General features: G+C 47.3%; 1 protein-coding gene across 21 annotated transcripts in view; it reads left to right on the forward strand.

The window, feature by feature from the left end:
- rbfox1 (RNA binding fox-1 homolog 1) overlaps nt 1-18,119 on the forward strand; it is a 2,508,969-nt gene that overhangs the window by 2,438,801 nt on the left and 52,049 nt on the right. For all 21 annotated transcript variants that reach the window (XM_072481254.1, XM_072481261.1, XM_072481255.1 and 18 more), the window contains one exon: nt 4,811-4,943. In XM_072481254.1, coding sequence (XP_072337355.1) covers nt 4,811-4,943 — 133 coding nt within the window. The remainder of the gene's footprint in view (nt 1-4,810; nt 4,944-18,119) is intronic.

Here is an 18,119-nt window from a genome sequence, read left to right on the forward strand (position 1 = left end):
CCGGGCATCTTGGTGGGCAGGGCCCAGCTTAAGGTTGATATAGTCAGCTGCCCAGGCATACAGGGCATCTGTTACTTCATGAATGCACTTCTGAGCCGTAGCTTGGGAATTGCCGCACAAGTCTCCGCTCGAGCCCTGGAATGAAGCGGCTGCATTAAGGTTCAGGCGTGAACGGACAATCCACGGGGAGCTCATGACAGGAAAATCGGCGTGAATCCCTCTCCAATTCCTAGGGGCTAGCACAGACGCCACGTAAAACTCCCATGGATCGCGGTGAAAACGGCCAGAGAATGGCCGGGTCTCGGGCTGCGAATGCGCAGGGCTGCTGAACTGTACCGGGTTCGCTGTAAAACATGGTTCCGGCCGTGCACGAACCCTAACCCGCCAACTGCGACTCCCCACAGCCCACCCCCTGGCCACCCCCCACCAGTCCCTCCAGCCCTAGCAGAAGCCCCCCCTCCCCGGCCAGCAGCACAGATTCCAGCCGAATGTGGCGGCACTGGACATTGTCCGCAGCCGGCACGCTGGGGTGAGCTGGCAAGGTGGATTCAGAACTGGCTAGGCCATAGAAGGCAGAGGGTAGCAATGGAGGGATGCTTTTCTAATTGGAGGGCTGTGACCAGTGGTGTTCCACAGGGATCAGTGCTGGGACCTTTGCTGTTTGTAGTATATATAAATGATTTGGAGGAAAATGTAACTGGTCTGATTAGTAAGTTTGCAGACGACACAAAGGTTGGTGGAATTGCGGATAGCGATGAGGACTGTCTGAGGATACAGCAGGATTTAGATTGTCTGGAGACTTGGGCGGAGAGATGGCAGATGGAGTTTAATCCGGACAAATGTGAGGTAATGCATTTTGGAAGGGCTAATGCAGGTAGGGAATATACAGTAAATGGTAGAACCCTCAAGAGTATTGAAAGTCAAAGAGATCTAGGAGTACAGGTCCACAGGTCATTGAAAGGGGCAACACAGGTGGAGAAGGTAGTCAAGAAGGCATACGGCATGCTTGCCTTCATTGGACGGGGCATTGAGTATAAGAATTGGCAAGTCATGTTGCAGCTGTATAGAACCTTAGTTAGGCCACACTTGGAGTATAGTGTTCAATTCTGGTCGCCACACTACCAGAAGGATGTGGAGGCTTTAGAGAGGGTGCAGAAGAGATTTACCAGAATGTTGCCTGGTATGGAGGGCATAAGCTATGAGGAGCGATTGAATAAACTCGGTTTGTTCTCTCTGGAACGAAGGAGGTTGAGGGGCGACCTGATAGAGGTCTACAAAATTATGAGGGGCATAGACAGAGTGGATAGTCAGAGGCTTTTCCCCAGGGTAGAGGGGTCAATTACTAGGGGGCATAGGTTTAAGGTGAGAGGGGCAAGGTTTAGAGTAGATGTACGAGGCAAGTTTTTTACGCAGAGGGTAGTGGGTGCCTGGAACTCGCTACCGGAGGAGGTAGTGGAAGCAGGGACGATAGGGACATTTAAGGGGCATCTTGACAAATATATGAATAGGATGGGAATAGAAGGATACGGACCCAGGAAGTGTAGAAGATTGTAGTTTAGTCGGGCAGTATGGTCGGCGCGGGCTTGGAGGGCCGAAGGGCCTGTTCCTGTGCTGTACATTTCTTTGTTCTTTGTTCTTTGTTGTTCCCAACCACTGGGACAACACGTGTTCCACGCCGTCGGGAACTCAGCCCATCAGGGGTGGGGCGGCCGATGACACGCCAACGGCATTAAAATGGCACGCGCCGTGGGTCATGATGATGCCGGATTGGAGGGGGCAGAGCATGGTAGACCAGCGTCAAACCAGCACCGGCCCCTATTCCAGCATCGGAATCCATCCTCCGCCTGTTTGCTGATCACGATTTCGGCATCGGATTACGGAGAATCCAGCCCAACATCTTTTCCACGAGGGTTGTTAGTCTTTGGAATTCTCCTCTACAGAGAGCTGTGGACGCTGGGCTATTGAGCAAGGTTGAGTTGGAAAGATTTTGATCAGCAAGGCAAGTCAAGACGGGCAGGCAGGAGAGAGGAGTTATGGCCAGAGTCAGGTCAGCCATTATCTTATTGATAGGCGGAGCAGGCCTATTTTTTACCATCTTCTGATGTTATGACCATGATAGTTAATGCCAACTGTCTAATGCCAAGAACCTGGATGCAGTAAGTTAAATGACCTCACACCACTGGTCAAGTGAATACACCTTTATATTGCCATTTCCTACCATGGAATGGTTGCTCAGAGAAATTTGTGTTGTATTGCAGGTCTGCTCGAGGTATCGCTATTGTGAAACATGCATGGAGAAGTCCAGTTCTAACTTGGTGCAGAGCTTTGTGCAGTTGGAGATGGAATTGTTCTATCATTTGGCATGTTTAATTCAATTTGTTCATTCAAATGTATTAATCTACGCAGTTTACCGACTTGCAGGTATCGTCTCAGTGTTTCCCAAAGTACCTTTTCATTTTCCGCATTTTCTTGCATTAACCAGGGATGTTATCATTTGTCCTGAAAGCAATCACAAAATTGTCTGCTGTATTATATGCTGAATAATTCATACAGATTATTTACATTGTTATTTTCTGGTGAAGAGGTCGGAAATGTAACATATATTGTAATGAGCATCAAAATGTAAAACTGCTGCTTAAAGAAAATGTTCAACATAATTGATGTAGAATATGCAAAGTCCAGTCATTTATCTCTGTAATTCCCTTAGAGTTCTTTGCACTGTTCAGTGAAATTCAATCAAAGGTGGGCAATCTACTCCGCTAGATTACTGCCCAGGCAGTGAAGACAAACATCTACCCCTATGTGTTATCAGAGAAGAAGAAATAAGAAGGAAAATAAACTAGTCCATGGTTTATCTGTTTCTGGAGGATTTAAGTTCATCTGTCTTCATTGTCGTCCACCAATAATGCCAAAAAATAAATCTCTCCGCAACAGCTACAGGACCCCTGATAAGGTTTCAAAATCTCTCCTGTCATATTGTAATTTGATCAGTAAAATGGTTGCCTTGCTGGAAAAGTCTTTGGTTTGAATCACTGCTCTGGCTTGCTGAGAGCCATGACATATCTGAAATTGATCCATGCAGCCTTGGAGAAATACTCATTGAAATTGATAAAAATCCAGTTATACAAACCAGTTTTCAATTATGCAGGATGGGATTACTAATTTAGAATCCGTGTGTAAGAGAGATCAAAATTCTGTGGGTCACGCAAATTGTTTTTTTTTGTTCCTCAAGTGGTTTATGATATTTTTGCTGTTACGGTTCAGCCTTTTTCAATGGCACAATTACCTTTTCAACAGTTGTACCAGGTTCTTTGTGAGCCGGCCTCATTCACGTGGTCGGGAAGCAGTTCAGAGTGGGCTTGCTAGGCTGATTGCTAGGCAGAAGGGGTTTGCCTTCTGAGGACAGCACGGTAGCACAGTGGTTAGCACTGTGGCTTCACAGAGCTAGGGTCCCAGGTTCGATTCCCTGCTGGGTCACTGTCTGTGCAGAGTCTGCACGTTCTCCCCCCGTGTCTGCGTGGGTTTCCTCCCACAGTCCAAAGATGTGCAGGTTAGGTGGATTGGCCACACTAAATTGCCCTTGGTGCCCAAAAAAGGTTAGGAGGAGTTATTGGGTTAGGGGGATCGGGTGCAAGGGAGGGCTTAAGTGGGTCGGTGCAGACTCGATGGGCCGTATGGCCTTCTTCTGCACTGTATGTTCTATGTTATCTATGAAACATTGAGCAGGTTGGGCCGACACTCGCTGGAGTTCAGAAGAATGAGAGGTGATCATATTGAAATGTATAAGACTCTGATGAAGCTTGATAGGATAGATGCTGGGAGGATCCCTATAACGAGGGATAACAATTTAAAAATAAGAGATCTCGCATTTCAGAAGGAGATGCAGAGGAATATTTTCTCTCAGAGGGTCATTAATCTATGGAATTCTCTTCCCCAGAGATCATTGAATATATTTAAAGTTACCTTAGATAGATTCTTGATCTACAAAGCGGTCAAGGGTTATGGGGTGCAATTTACATGGGGGTCAAGGATTATGGGGTGCAAGCAGGAAAGTGAAGTCAAGGTCACAATCAGATCAGCCATGATCTTATTGAGTGAACCAGGCTCTGTCGGCCAAATGTCCTACACCTGCTATTTCTTCTGATCTTTTGGGCTAGTGTATGAAATTATTTGATTCAATTATCTATTGAACATTAATGCTGCATTTTGGATTTTATGTAGTGTTCTGCTAGTCTCCTAACAATTTGAAGGTGTTCCATTATCGAACGAGCCTTGCATAGCCTAACATTATTTCATGTTCTGTAGGATTCTGTAAGATCCATCGGAACAGTGACATCTTGCTATCTGCTTCTGGAGATTGGAATCTAAGTAGAAGAGTTTTCTGTATAAAATGCATTTTAACGTTTGTTGCTTTTGGAAAAAAAAAATCTTTGATTATATTAAGGCAACAAGTAAGCAAATTACACGTGCACCACATTGATACATCATACAATTGACTTCTTTGACTATTTTAACATGATTTTTAGTTATATGCAATCGACTTGACAAAAATTACTTTTGCCCCATCAAAACCTCTCCTGGACCGGTATGGAATCTTGTGCGGGACTATCACAAATGCTGCAGGGGCCTCTCAACTGAAATGACGGCGTTGATGATTTGCATGGGCTTCTTTTTTTAATGACTACCTTGTAGCCTCGGACATCTCAGGCAACTTTGTGCTGCTTTTTCGATATGTGGGTTTTGTTAGCAAAGTGCATACAAATAATTTACTGTCTGAGGAAATTGAAATGTTCTGTTTTATCTCTTTTAGTTCCCGGTTTCCCTTACCCAGCCGCCACTGCAGCTGCTGCCTACCGAGGTGCACATCTGAGGGGTCGAGGACGTACAGTTTATAACACGTTTCGCGCAGCTGCACCCCCTCCTCCCATACCAGCCTATGGCGGGTGAGTGCATTATTAAAAAGCTAGCAAATAATTTGAGACGGTGGAAGCATTCTCCAGATGAGTACATTCCGGCCTTGGTTCATCGTGGAAGATGACACAGCATACAAAACGGTGCAAGCTCTTGCGGTGAAACATCTTACCTAACGTCAGGAAAGTAATTGTGATTTATACGACCATGAACGTTGAATTGAAGAGGCAGGAGTTTTCACACATGCCTCTGGACCAAATTGGGGTCCCAAGATCACACTTGCTAGCCTCTCAGCAACCTTCCAGGAGGCGTCCTGTTAATTGACTATCTCCTTGCTCACTAACCAATCATGGATGATGGGCAGGCTCTCGATGCGGCAGGCTCAATTAGAAACTGGCAGTCCTGGTACCTCAGCAGTTCCACTGGAAGAGGAGGTAGGCTGGGAACCATGAGGGCACCTCAATGTGGTGCTGCCCTCGCCAGCCAGCATGGGAATGAACAATTTAAAGACTGACAAGACCGTCCAGATGGAGGGGAAACTCCTCCGCTGGTATGGATTTGAGCACAATTGCAGTATTTACAGCTCAAGGCTCCATCAATGGGGTATGAAGTCTCTGGACTGATCGCCTTTCAGCCTGCACTTCCGTTGAGTGTGTGGACTACTCATGCTGAGGAGGTTACTCTGGCAATGGCAGTAGACTGGGGAGACCAAAATATCACCTTTAATTTGGAAAATCATCTTAATTGCCTGCTTTCCCCAGCTTGCACTTGGGAAACTTCCCTAACAACAGGATTGTGTCAGGGAGCCCAACTCCCCACCCCCAACCTCCAATCCTGTCTTCAGGAGTGAGAAAGTCTAGTCTGAATTGTTCTGAATGTCACCGATCATTAAGTAATGTTTGGCAGGCACTGAATTCTGTAGAGGATAAGTTATCAGAATCAGATATGTATTTTTTTTTTAAAAATTACAAACATTTGATTCTTAAGGAGGTTGGACAGAGTTCAGAAAGCAACTTTCATGATTTAACAAATGAAAATTGTATTTTTTTTTTTGCTGCTCTTCATGGACTCATAGATTAAGCCAACCATCACAACTAATTCAACCATCACAAATATTAGTAAACTTCTCTTTTGCCAAGCGGGAGTCTTAAAAACCTTCACAGAGTTACATTATAAGTTGTAAACGTACTCGTCGAAGGAAGATTTCTTTTGTCCTTGAGTTTCCCAGCACTTCTGGGATCCCAGTTCCATTTCAAGAAATGGAGACGAAGTGCTAAGCAGTTGTTCAGTGCCATAGTTTTTATAGTTGTGGTTTCATTAATTATCAGACTAACGGGGTAACTTTTATCTCAACTGTCTGGCTTCATATTGAGCAGGGCGTTTAATAAAACTGATCTGATTCCTTCGCTTTTTCACTAGGGAGGTTAGGATGACCTCCTAAATTCCACAAGGAAAATTATTCCTGATGCCAGAGTATGGAGACTGGAACTACCATTGTTATGCATTAGGGGCCTATAATAGGCAGAGAAAGCTATGGACCAAGTGCTGGAAAATGGGAGTAGAATACTTAGGTAGTTGCTTTCGACCAGCACAGATATGATGGGCTGAAGGGCCTTTTCTGTGCTGTAGACCTTTGTGACTTTATGACTTGGGGTGGAAAGTTGTCGGGGACTGTTTTCGGGTACAAAGGATGCTACAGTGGTAAACGGTTGCCTGGATCAAGAGAGCCAAGGTTGATTCTCAATTGGGCCGTTGACAGCTCAATAATACATTTAGGTGGTAGCGGCTGACACAGTTTCTAAGCAGCTCTGATGTTCGACTTTCAGGTCATCTACCACACTGTCAGTATGAACAGACACTGAATATTAATTAAACTAGCGAGCAGACTCTGTAATCATTAGAACTGACAAGTTAACAACATGAGATAACCAATCCAACACCACGTTGAATTATGTCAATTATAAAAACTATTTCCAATTAAGGGGCAATTTACAGTGGTCAAACCACCTAACCTGCACACCTTTGGGTTGTGGGGGTGAGACCCACGCAGACACGGGGAGAATGTGCAAACTCCACACGGACATTAACCCAGGGCCGGGATTGAACCCGGGTCCTCTGCGCCGTGAAGCAGCAGTGCTAACCACTGCGCCACCGTGCAGCCCGAATTATGTCAACTTTTACAGCACAGATCTAAGCCAATTGGCCTTACATGAATAGGTAAATTTTCGATCTCTCAGGAATCAAGGAATGTGATGGGGGGCAAGCGGGAAAGTGGAGTTAAAGTAGAAAATCTGCCATAATCGTGTAGAATGTTGGAGCAGGCTTGAGGAATGATATGGTCTCCTCCTCTTATTTTTTATGTTGGGGTGAATTCTCTGCCAGCAGTGCCATCCCACACGTGAGTGAGGGTGGCTACGATGGAAAATCCCATTGGCCGGCGGCAAGAATGGGGAATCCCGCTGCCGCCGACGGTGTGCTGCCGAGGAACACGCGGCTGGGGAAGCAGAGAATTCACTCCATTGTTTCTTCTCCGGTAAATGCCGATCCTTATGCCCCGAAATGAACCTCCTCCCATCTTACTTCACCCTCAATAAATCCTTCTCTTCCCTTCTACTTGATGTAGTTATTCAGCTTTCACTTAAATTTTATCTTCAAATGCATCCAGTCTGCCTGATTGCTCAGGATCTCATGTGTGTGATTGGCAACATCACAGAACCCCAACAATTATGTCCTTGTGAGCAACATTGACTGAATTTATCTGCTTCCTTCCTCAGGACGCTGAAATTACCTTCTTGTTCATTGAGTCAATGAGGCCCTTTGGCAGTAGGGTTATCTATTCCACGTGGATCTTTAGTTAAGCTGAGCACATCGAATGCTTGAGCACAATAACCAAATTGTCATCACTCTGACCTTCCCCGACCTTAGGCACACAATAACATGACATACTTTGTTCTACCTGGGGATATTGGGCAGGGGGAGGGGTGGCATGGTACAGGAATGCCAGGAGAACATCAGGTAGGGGTGTGAAGTTTTAAAAAGAGCCTCTCCTTTCACACTACTTCAAAAAAAGTACTCCAGCTGCATCATTCGGCAACCTCAAACTTACTGAACTTTGTGGGACGTAATGCCACTTGATTAAAGACCTCCCTGTGCTGGCTGCTCAGATTGGAGTATTGCTGGCATGGTCCAGACCTCAGGACTTCCCATACCCAATGATCTGAGAGACTGACACCATAATTATCCCCACCCCTTAGGCTATTACACTGGTATTTGACAGTCAGAATCTGGAGGAGAGAATTGCACAATTTAGAAGTTTCCTTATGATAACAGGCACTGGGTGGGACATTCTGCAGCCCCCCCCCCCCCCCCCCACACACACAGCGGGCGGGATTCTCTCACCCTGGGCCAGAGAATCGCCGGGACGGGCGTGAATCGCGCCACGTCGCCCTGACGCTGGAGAGCGGAGAATCGGAGCCATTGGCGTTGGCGCAGCGCCGGTCGAGCGCCCCCCCCCCCCCCCGCCGATTATCCGCCCAGGATGGGCCGAGCGGTCACGCAAAAAAAGCCGAGTCCCGCTGCCGCCGTTGACACCTGCTCTTACCCGGCGGGACCTCGGCGTGGATCCATCCGGGGGCGGCCTGGTAGGGTGGTGGCCCATTCATTCACCAGTGCACAGCAGTCTAGCTTTACATGATCAGGGGACATATGTCACTGGAGGTGGTTGGGAACCAAAAGTCTGCTGCTGCTGCTTGTAAGCTACTCTTGCGTGTACATCTGCTATCATGGTATGCCAAGTGCATCCGTCTTGTACCATCATCATACATCCACTGCAGCTCATCTGCAATCACTCTGTGGCATCCATCATCCATCTATGTCTCGGTCGACCGCTCTTTCTGCTGCTCTCCACTTTGCCCTCGAGGAGATGTCTGTAACTTTTCAGCTCTGATCAAATGGACAAATGACTGACATTTGCTTTTCTAGATGACACGTTGTAGAATTCTTTTTGCTTCTGCAATTTCAAGTAACTCTTGAAATTTGTCTTGAGGTCTCTCCAAGGAGTTTTAAGTATAGGTTTGAGCATCCACATTTCAAAGGCCGCTATTGTCTTCCACTGCCCTTTTGTCCATTTGAACTGAAAGTCTACATTGCATAAAATGTACACGTTGGGGTCACAGTGATGGCTGACTGCAACAAATGGGAACTGTAGTGGCTCGTGACACACACACTGGAGGCTTCCAGTAGTTAACAAGGAGTTTATTGATGAAAGGCAAAGACAGATAAGTAACATGCAAAGAACACAATATGACAGTTCTGAACACACAGGGTCCACACTGCCCGGGGTTCTCCTCCCAGGGCCCCACGCAAATTTCCTCTTGGTCAGGGTTTGTGCGCTCCCGCGTGATTGGCCCCGAGCCCGGCACATGGTTTATCGAGCCCGCCTTCTTAAAGGGGCCGCACGACCACAGGAACCACTGGTCCTGACTCTCAAGCAGACACAAGATCCACACAGGAAAGGAATTCCCAGAAAAGTCACTTTCTAGCAAATAGCATCGATGTATTTAAGGGGAAATTAGATAAGGACATTTGCAAGAAAGGAATAGAAAGATATGTTGATAGGGTGAGAGAAAGGGAGTGGAATGGGAGAAGGCTAGCTGAACGGTGAGTCTCTGCTAGAAATTGTCGGCAAGATCACCCCTTTTGTTTCCATTTTGTGAGCCAGGAGTCTGCTTTTTGCATATTTAAATCCAGACAGTCATTGTCTTCCACATAAAGGTATGTGAAGTTGCCTGAGTGGGAAAGAGAGATTTTACACATGCTTTTCCAGTATTTTATTTACGTAGCTCAGTAAACATGCCTTCGGTCTTCATTTCTTCCTTCTCCATTCTTGTGAAATATCTGAACACCTTTTACCTTTGAGTTCGAAGCACTCTGCTGTGTTTGCAACTCCTGATTTTTCAGCTATTTAATTATTTGCACTCACCATTTTACAATCAGATGAGCCAGTTTTCTTTTCATCGTACATCTGAACAGTGCCAAATGAAGATTCCTCTCTCAACTACTCAAACTGGTGGAGCCTACCGATCTTTTATAACGCCTGTTCATTTTCAATCTTTATTCATTACTTTGTCTCTCTTAGCCACTGAGCATTGTGCCATGTTCAGATGAGTAGAGAGACCCTGCATTCATTTCTTCACTGGTGAGCCACAGGTCAGCTGGCAGGCTTTCTTGGATGGATGTCCAGTATTCCCTTGTTATAAGCTCTGTGAACCAGTGAGCTGATTAGTGCCTACTTAGCCTGCTTTAACCCAGATTTATCCTTATCTATTTTGCCATTCTTTTGAGCAGAACAGTGGCATGTTCTGAGCTGCAGAGTGCAACACAACTTCTATCATAACTGCTTGGTAATCAGCCAAGAGGTGAAGCATATTGGGAAATCTGTTTTTCCCTGCATTTGCCCGGAATGACGTTACCATTCAGTGTTCCAGATGAAAACTCACCAAGTCTATGTTCTCATAGCAATTGCTCAGTTTGAAGCTGCCATTTAGTTTCCCAGCTAAGAACCAGCAAAACATTAGTGGGCAGGTGCCTAAAATAGTGCTGCAAGCTAGCGATTCAGATGAGAACCTCAACAAACCTTTTGTTGCAGGCACAAGTAATCATAAACTAGGGTAGACCAAACTATGGCCAGACTTTCAGTAATTGACATTCCATCTCCTAAGTTTCAATATTACCCCATTATTCTGCATTCAGTTCTTACAGTTGTGACTGTGACTGTTGAGCAGTATAATATTGGAAATTTAAATGTGCTTTTCTCCTTTCCTCTACCCTTTTTTGCTTTCTGATTGATAGGCACTTAGCACTCTGGCTTTCCAAAAAAACTGAACCTACAATATATTGATGAAATGTATGTGACTGAGATAAGGATAACAAGCAATTCTGTGTCACAAATATGTCCTCTCAACTGCAAAACAACATGGGCAGGATTCTTCGTTCCTGAGACTAAGTGTTGCCACCGGGGTGGGATTTGTAGACTTCCATGACAGCAAAACTGACACCAAACCTGGACCGATTCAGCGACTGTGGAGGGGTTAGCACTGGAGCCATGTGGAGTACAATCGATTCCAATAAGAAACGGTGAGGAATTTGCCGGGTCCGTGATTGACACTCGGAAGGCTGACAAGCTGCAGCTACATATATATATATATTACATTCCCCGCACACATTCATCCCAGCCAACAAGATTACTCTGGTTGCGCTGCAGTGCGGCCATCATGCTGATGGGTCGGCTCGGGCCAGAGGGTACCTCGGGGAGTGCCCTGGGGGAACACCCATATGACCTGTGGCCCTAAGTTCACAGTGGGCAGTCCGCGGCATGCCCGTCCACCCCGACCCATTGCCCACCTGCTGGCCACCTCGTGCTACTCCCCCCAGCCCTGGCAGAAGCCTCCTGGCCAAGGACACAACTGTCAGCAAACTATGGCCATGTTGGACATTTTCTGTAAGCCCTCTCTCTCCCTCATCAGCCACGATACCCGTTTCATGATTTTAAAAGCACAAGTGAACCTCGCCATCGGGAATTCGGCCCATCAGAGGCGGAGAATCGCGGAGGCCCCGGAGAATACTGGGTCAGGCCCACTAATGATAAGCAAACAATGTTTACTGTATGGGCGTTCTGGAGCGCATTGACACCGCTGCCGAGGCGGCGATTTGCCGTGGAATAGGCATCTGCCGCGATTTTAGCGTTAGAACCAATTCTCCGCCCAATCGCGTTTCGCGATTCCAGCGTCAGCCGACGGAGAATCCCGCCCCAGTTCTTTAAACAGGCTCAGACTGAATTCAAACAAATTTGGAGGAGAGGGCTGGAGAAGGTAAGGAGAAGGCAAGTTACAGGGAGAAGGCAGGGGAAAGGATATGAGAAACACATCAGCCATGATTCAATGGCGGAGCAGACTTGATGGGCCGAATGGCCTAATTCTGCTGCCTTATGGTCTTAGGCATAAATATCCTTTTTCAATACAAAGGCTGAGGTTATTCATGAAGGCCACCTTCTCAACCTTGCCCCTTGCCTAAGGTCTGGCGATCCTCAGGTTAAATCACCATCAGTCAACACTCCTCCCTTTCAAAGGGGAAAGCAGCCTATGCTCATCTGGAACTATCACAAATTAACTTTTTACTTTAACTTTTATGACTGTTCTTGCTCTTCGTGTAATGTGTTATGGAGAAAATAACACACAAAATTTGCTGTTAACTTAAAACTACTGATACACTGGCCCCAATTTTTGCTGGGGGCAATGAAGAGAGAAGGGAAAGGAATTTTTTTACAAGAGACCTGGAAGTAAGGATGCCTGCAGGATTTGAATGTGAGATATCATTAAATTTTCCTTTCAGTGGGTTTGCAGGTGGCCTGTTGGATGGGAAGCCAAAGTTTGGATCCTGGCGAGTGAAGGCAGAGGAGTGAGAAATAGCTGGGAGGTAGTGGGGCATTGGAGATCATGGGATGTCTTGCGGAATCAGAGGTCATGGTTGTTTGGGGGTTGGAGATCATGGGGCGGTTAACAGGATAGCGATGTCAGAGATTGTGATAATTGGGGCTTACAGAGGTAAGCTTGTTAGATCTAAAGGAAAGGGAGTTGATTTAGGACTGAGCTTAGGAGGAACCTCTTCACCCGAAGGGTTGTGAATCTATGGAATTCCCTGCCCAGTGAAGCAGTTGAGGTTCCTTCATCAAATGTTTTCAATATAAGGACAGATAGTTTTTTGAAGAATAAAGGAATAAAGGGTTGTGGTGTTCGGGCGGGAAAGTGGAGCTGAGTCCGCAAAAGATCAGCCATGATCTCATTGAATGGCGGAGCAGGCTCAAAGGGCCAGATGGCCTACTCCTGCTCCTGATTCTTATGTAAGATGGTGGATGGGGTGCCAATCAAGCGGGCTGCTTTGTCTTGCATTGTGTCGAACCTCTTGAGTTTGTTAGAGCTGCATTCATTCAAGCAGGTGGGGAGTATCACTGCACACTCCTGACTTGTGCCTTGTAGAAGGTGGACAGGCTTTGTGTAGTCATGAGGTGAGTTACTGGCTGCAGGATTCCGAGCCTCTGACCCGCTATTGTAGCCACAGTATTTAAATGTCTTTGGGACCGGAGTAGCTCACTTGGCTAGACAGCTGGTTTGTGATTCAAAGCAAGGACAGCAGCTCGGGTTCAATTCCCGTACTGGCTGAGGTTATTCATGAAGGCCCTTCTCACCCTTGCCCCTAGCCTGAGGCGTGATGATCCTCAGGTTAAATCACAACCAGTCGTGTAATGTGGAACAGACCAAAATATACTGCACCACAACCACTGGTGTGGTTCATCAAGGTGTAAAAAAGGGATATTGATAGTGTAGATAGGAAGAAGCTTTTACCCTTAGTAGAGGTGTCAATAAGCAGGGGGCATAGATTTAAGGTAAGGAGCAGAAGATTTAGTGAGGATTTGAGGATTTGTTTTCACCGAGAGGATGGTGGGATCTGGAACACGCTGCCTGAAAGAACGGTAGAGGCAGGATCCCTCACAACATTTAAGAAGTATTTAGATGAGCACTTTAAACATCATGGCATTCAAGGCTATGGACCAAGTGCTGGAAAATGGGATTGGAATATATGGATGTTTGAGTTCTGGCACAGACATGATGGGCCAAAGGGCCTCTTTCTGTGTGGTAAAACTAATAATAATAATCACTTATTGTCACAAGTAGTCTTCAATGAAGTGTGCAAAGCCCCTAGTCGCCACATTCCGGTGCCTGTTCGGGGAGGCCGGTAGGGGAACTGAACCCGTGCTGCTGGCATTGTTCTGCATTACAAGCCCCTATATGTCTCTGTGAGGCTGCAAACGTGTAAATCAAGAAGATGTTGATACACCCCCTCACATCTCACTTCCCCCTCATTCTATCGATCTCATCTGATACACTGACTTCAAATTGCCTGACATTTCTAGCTTCCCCATGTGCATCATTGCTCCCCCTACACACACACACACACGCTCCTCACCACAACCCTACTCCTGTTTTTCACCTTTCAGGCATCCAAGAACTATTACCAGACCAGGCAGTGGTTGACAAGAGATGGAAAAACAACAAGAAAGTAAAGAAGTAATGTGAAGGGGGAGGCAGTAGCGTAGTGGTATTGTTACTGGACTAGTAATTCAGAGACCTGAGGTAAAGCTTCATCCGATCATTTTCCGAGGCCTTCTGTGGCCTCACTGAATGAAAGTCAGCAGCCTTTCACCAGCCATAGAGCAACCACTGAGGTGGCACTGTGTATGAACACCAGGACATGCAAAGTCTCTCTTGAAGACAGGCACGAAAGGTATGCACAAGGGCAATTAATTAACAGTTGTCTGGAATATCGGATGATTTGATTGATAAATTTGGTTTGGAATGTTTGTTTTGTGGTGACTTTTATTTCAAAGCTGTATCCAAGAGGTGATTGTCAGTAACAGGGAGGAATATGGGGCGTCATTCTCCGACCCCCCAAGCGGGTCGGAGAATAGCCGTTGGCCGCCGTGAATCCCGCCCCCGCCGGTTGCCGAAGTCTCCGGTACCGGAGATTGGGCGGGGGCGGGAATCGGGCCGCGCCGGTTGGCGGGCCCCCCCGCTCGATTCTCCGGCCCGGATGGGCCGAAGTCCCGCCGAGTAATTGCCTGTCCCGCCGGCGTAAATTAAAGTACCTATTTACCGGCGGGACAAGGCGGCGTGGGCGGGCTCCGGGGTCCTGGGGATGGGGTGCGGGGCGATCTGACCCCGGGGGGTGCCCCCACGGTGGCCTGGCCCACGATCGGGGCCCACCGATCCGCGGGCGGGCCTGTGCCGTGGGGGCACTCTTTCCCTTCCGCCTCCGCAACGGCCTCCACCATGGCGGAGGCGGAAGAGACTCTCCCCACTGCGCATGTGCGGGAAACTGTCAGCGTCCGCTGACGCTCCCGCGCATGCGCTGCCCCGAATTTCATTTCCGCGCCAGCTGGCGGGGCAACAAACGCCGTTTCCGCCAGCTGGCGGGGCTGAAATCCCTCCGGCGTTGGCCTAGCCCCTCAATGTCGGGGCTCGGCCCCCAAAGATGCGGAGCATTCCGCACCTTTGGGGCGGCGCGATGCCCGTCTGATTGACGCCGTTTTGGGCGCCAGTCGGCGGACATCGCGCCGTTTGGGGAGAATTTCGCCCATGGTGTGGGACTGTTGTTGAATAAGGATTTGGGATTTTGTTACCGCAGTTGGTTAAGCCAATAAAGGATACCGTGACTGGAAATTGACTGCATTGATTGCCGCCTCTCTTCCTCATGTACCTCCTCTTCCACTTCATCTTCCACAACTGCTGGTAAGAGCTGTACCTTGATGTGCAGGCCCACAACACAGACCATGGTGAATCAAGAAGACAGGTGCCCTGTAGACTAGGGAGGCATGGTACCACAGTGGTTAGGGGGGCACAGTAGCACAGTGGTTAGCACAGTTGCCTCACAGCTCCAGGTCCCAGGTTCGATTCCCGGCTTGGGTCACTGTCTGTGCGGAGTTTGCAATTTCTCCCCGTGTCTGTGTGGGTTTCCTCCGGGTGCTCCGGTTTCCTCCCACAGTCCAAAGATGTGCAGGTTAGGTGGATTGGCCACGCTAAATTGCCCTAAGTGACAAGAGGTTGGGTGGGGTTACTGGGTTGGGGGGATAGGGTGGGAGAGGTGTGGGCTTTGGTGGGGCGCTCTTTCCAGGGGCCGGTGCAGACCCAATGGGCCGAATGGCCTCCTTCTGCACTGTAGGTTCTATGATTCTATGACTACCATCCAGCTCCTCCCGATCCAGGCAACAGAAACATTGCTGCAGTGGTCTTCCCAATGACATATTGAGGGGCAACATCACTTCTGTCATGTACATGCTGCCTGCATGTGCTGAGGTTGTACACTCAATGTTATGAATCAGAAGGCAACACGGTGGCTCAGTGGTTAGCCCTGTTGTCTCACGGCGCCGAGGTCCCAGGTTCAATCCTGGCTCTGGGTCACTCTCCATGTGGAGTTTGCACGTTCTCACTGTGTCTGTGTGGGTCTCACCCCCACAACCCAAAGATGTGCAGAGTAGATGGACTGGGCACACTAAATTACCCCTTAATTGGAAAAAACAAATTGGGTACTGTAAATTTTTTTTTAAGTGTTATGAACCAGGTTGTCGGCAAATATCCTTTGTTGCCCACCGGCCACCCTCTGGTTACTTGTGGCAGTAACCCTCTGGTTACTTGAGACAGCTGATGGCGCAGTAAAGTGGCATCATAACTATTGCCAGGTTACTGGGCATTCACTTGCCTGGTGCACTGATTACTGCTGCGCGGCAGCTGGACATTGAGGGAGTGGATTGTGTTGCACCTCTGAATTTACGTGCAAAGTGTCATGTGGCAAGCAGTGGCGCCCTGCAGCTTGGGAAAGCTCTCGATCTCAGCAAAGCCATGTGTTTGCTTCATCAGGCCTCTCTATGGAAAGAGAGAATATGGCTTCTCATCTGTAGGTGTGATCGCCATTATGCAAGTGTGAGATGGTGGAGATGTGGCCTGGAAGGTGACTAGGCTGAAGAAGTTCATGCCCACAGCTATCTCCGGTCAATGCTATCCTCACCCTTCTCTGAGATAGCATGCCTACCTGCAACAGAGGGAAGATTTCAGTGAGCATCTGCTTAGTGATGTGGAAACAGCACAAGCACTGCTTCTCAATGAGGGTAAGATAAGAGAATTGGTCTCTGAAGACCCTGGGTGGATATGGCCTTCCACTGAAAACACTCTTTCCCTTCCTCCTCCCTCCTTGCCTTTCTGTGCTTTGCCTCAGCTCACTCTCCCTGACGTGCTGCAGGCCAATGGGCTCGGTAACTACAGAATCCAGAACTGGGAGCAAATGATCTGAGCAGAATCCCGTCGGAGGCAAAGTCTTCACCATGTGCTACACCACTCTTTATAGATTCCACAATCCGTAAGTAGCAGAAGAAACCTCCAAACACATCTACTAGCACAGTAACCGCCAATAGAAATCAGTGAGCAATTAACCTGAAAGTGTTTGATGATGCCTTTAAAGGGTGTTAGTTGGAGCATTCAGGTCAAATAAAGCATTGCGAGAGGCACGTTTATGGGCATCACAATCTGCCTACCCTGCATATTTTTGGCACGTGCTCCCTGTGAGCATTAATAAATAACCTCACCAAAATAGAATCCTGCACAGCCAGTACTGATGTGCTGGCATAGCACAAATGTAATTTTGGACCAGAAGCTGCATTCATAGGGTTACTTGCCACCAAAACTAGAGGGGATGGCATTAGACTAACTTGCTGAGAGTATTGACATGCTGTCTGCCTCCACATTCGAGAAAAGATGTGGGAGATAAAACTGTGTCTTCAGGGTCACTGTTCAACTCTGCCGCAGCGGTAGATGATGAGAATTTTCTCTAACTGACAAAAACCTTAATGAGATAAATGTGACTTGCCATAACTCAATTAAATGCAAAATAGTGGGTTAGCCTTGCAGAATCACGGCGCCGAGGTCCCAGGTTCGATCCCGGCTCTGGGTCACTGTCCGTGTGGAGTTTGCACATTCTCCCCGTGTTTGCGTGGGTTTCACCCCCACAACCCAAAGATGAGCAGGGTAGGTGGATTGGCCACACTAAATTGCCCCTTAATTGGAAAAAATGAATTGGGTACTCTAAATTTATAAAATAATAAAGAAATGCAAAATATGTCACTTCTTGTGTATTTAATATTAATTGAATAATGAACTCAGAGATAGCTGTTGAGAGATCCAATTGACATATATAAGATGATAATAGGTATTGCAAAGAAGACGTGGAGCAGATTGTGGGGCAATCTAGAATGAGGTGTCATAATTTTAGGGTAAGGGGTAGCAGGTTTAAAACAGAAATGCAAAGAAATTACTTTTCTCAAAGTGTAGTGAATCTGTGGATTCGCTATGCCAGAGTGCGGTGGATGTCGGGACATTGAATAAGTTTAAGGAGGAGACAGACTGATTTATAATTAGTAATGAGTGAAGAGTTATGGAGAACAGGCAGGAAAGTAGAGTTGAGGCCAAGAGGAAATCAGTCATGATCGCATTTAATGGCAGAACGGGTTTGAGGGGCTGAATTGCCTAATCCTGCTCCTAGTTCTTATGTTGAATAGCTGGAATAAAAAATAAAACCATCCCATTGCGGCACTCGGAGGACCTGTC

Source organism: Scyliorhinus torazame, chromosome 17 (genome assembly GCF_047496885.1).
Source record: "Scyliorhinus torazame isolate Kashiwa2021f chromosome 17, sScyTor2.1, whole genome shotgun sequence".
Lineage (NCBI taxonomy): Eukaryota > Metazoa > Chordata > Chondrichthyes > Carcharhiniformes > Scyliorhinidae > Scyliorhinus > Scyliorhinus torazame.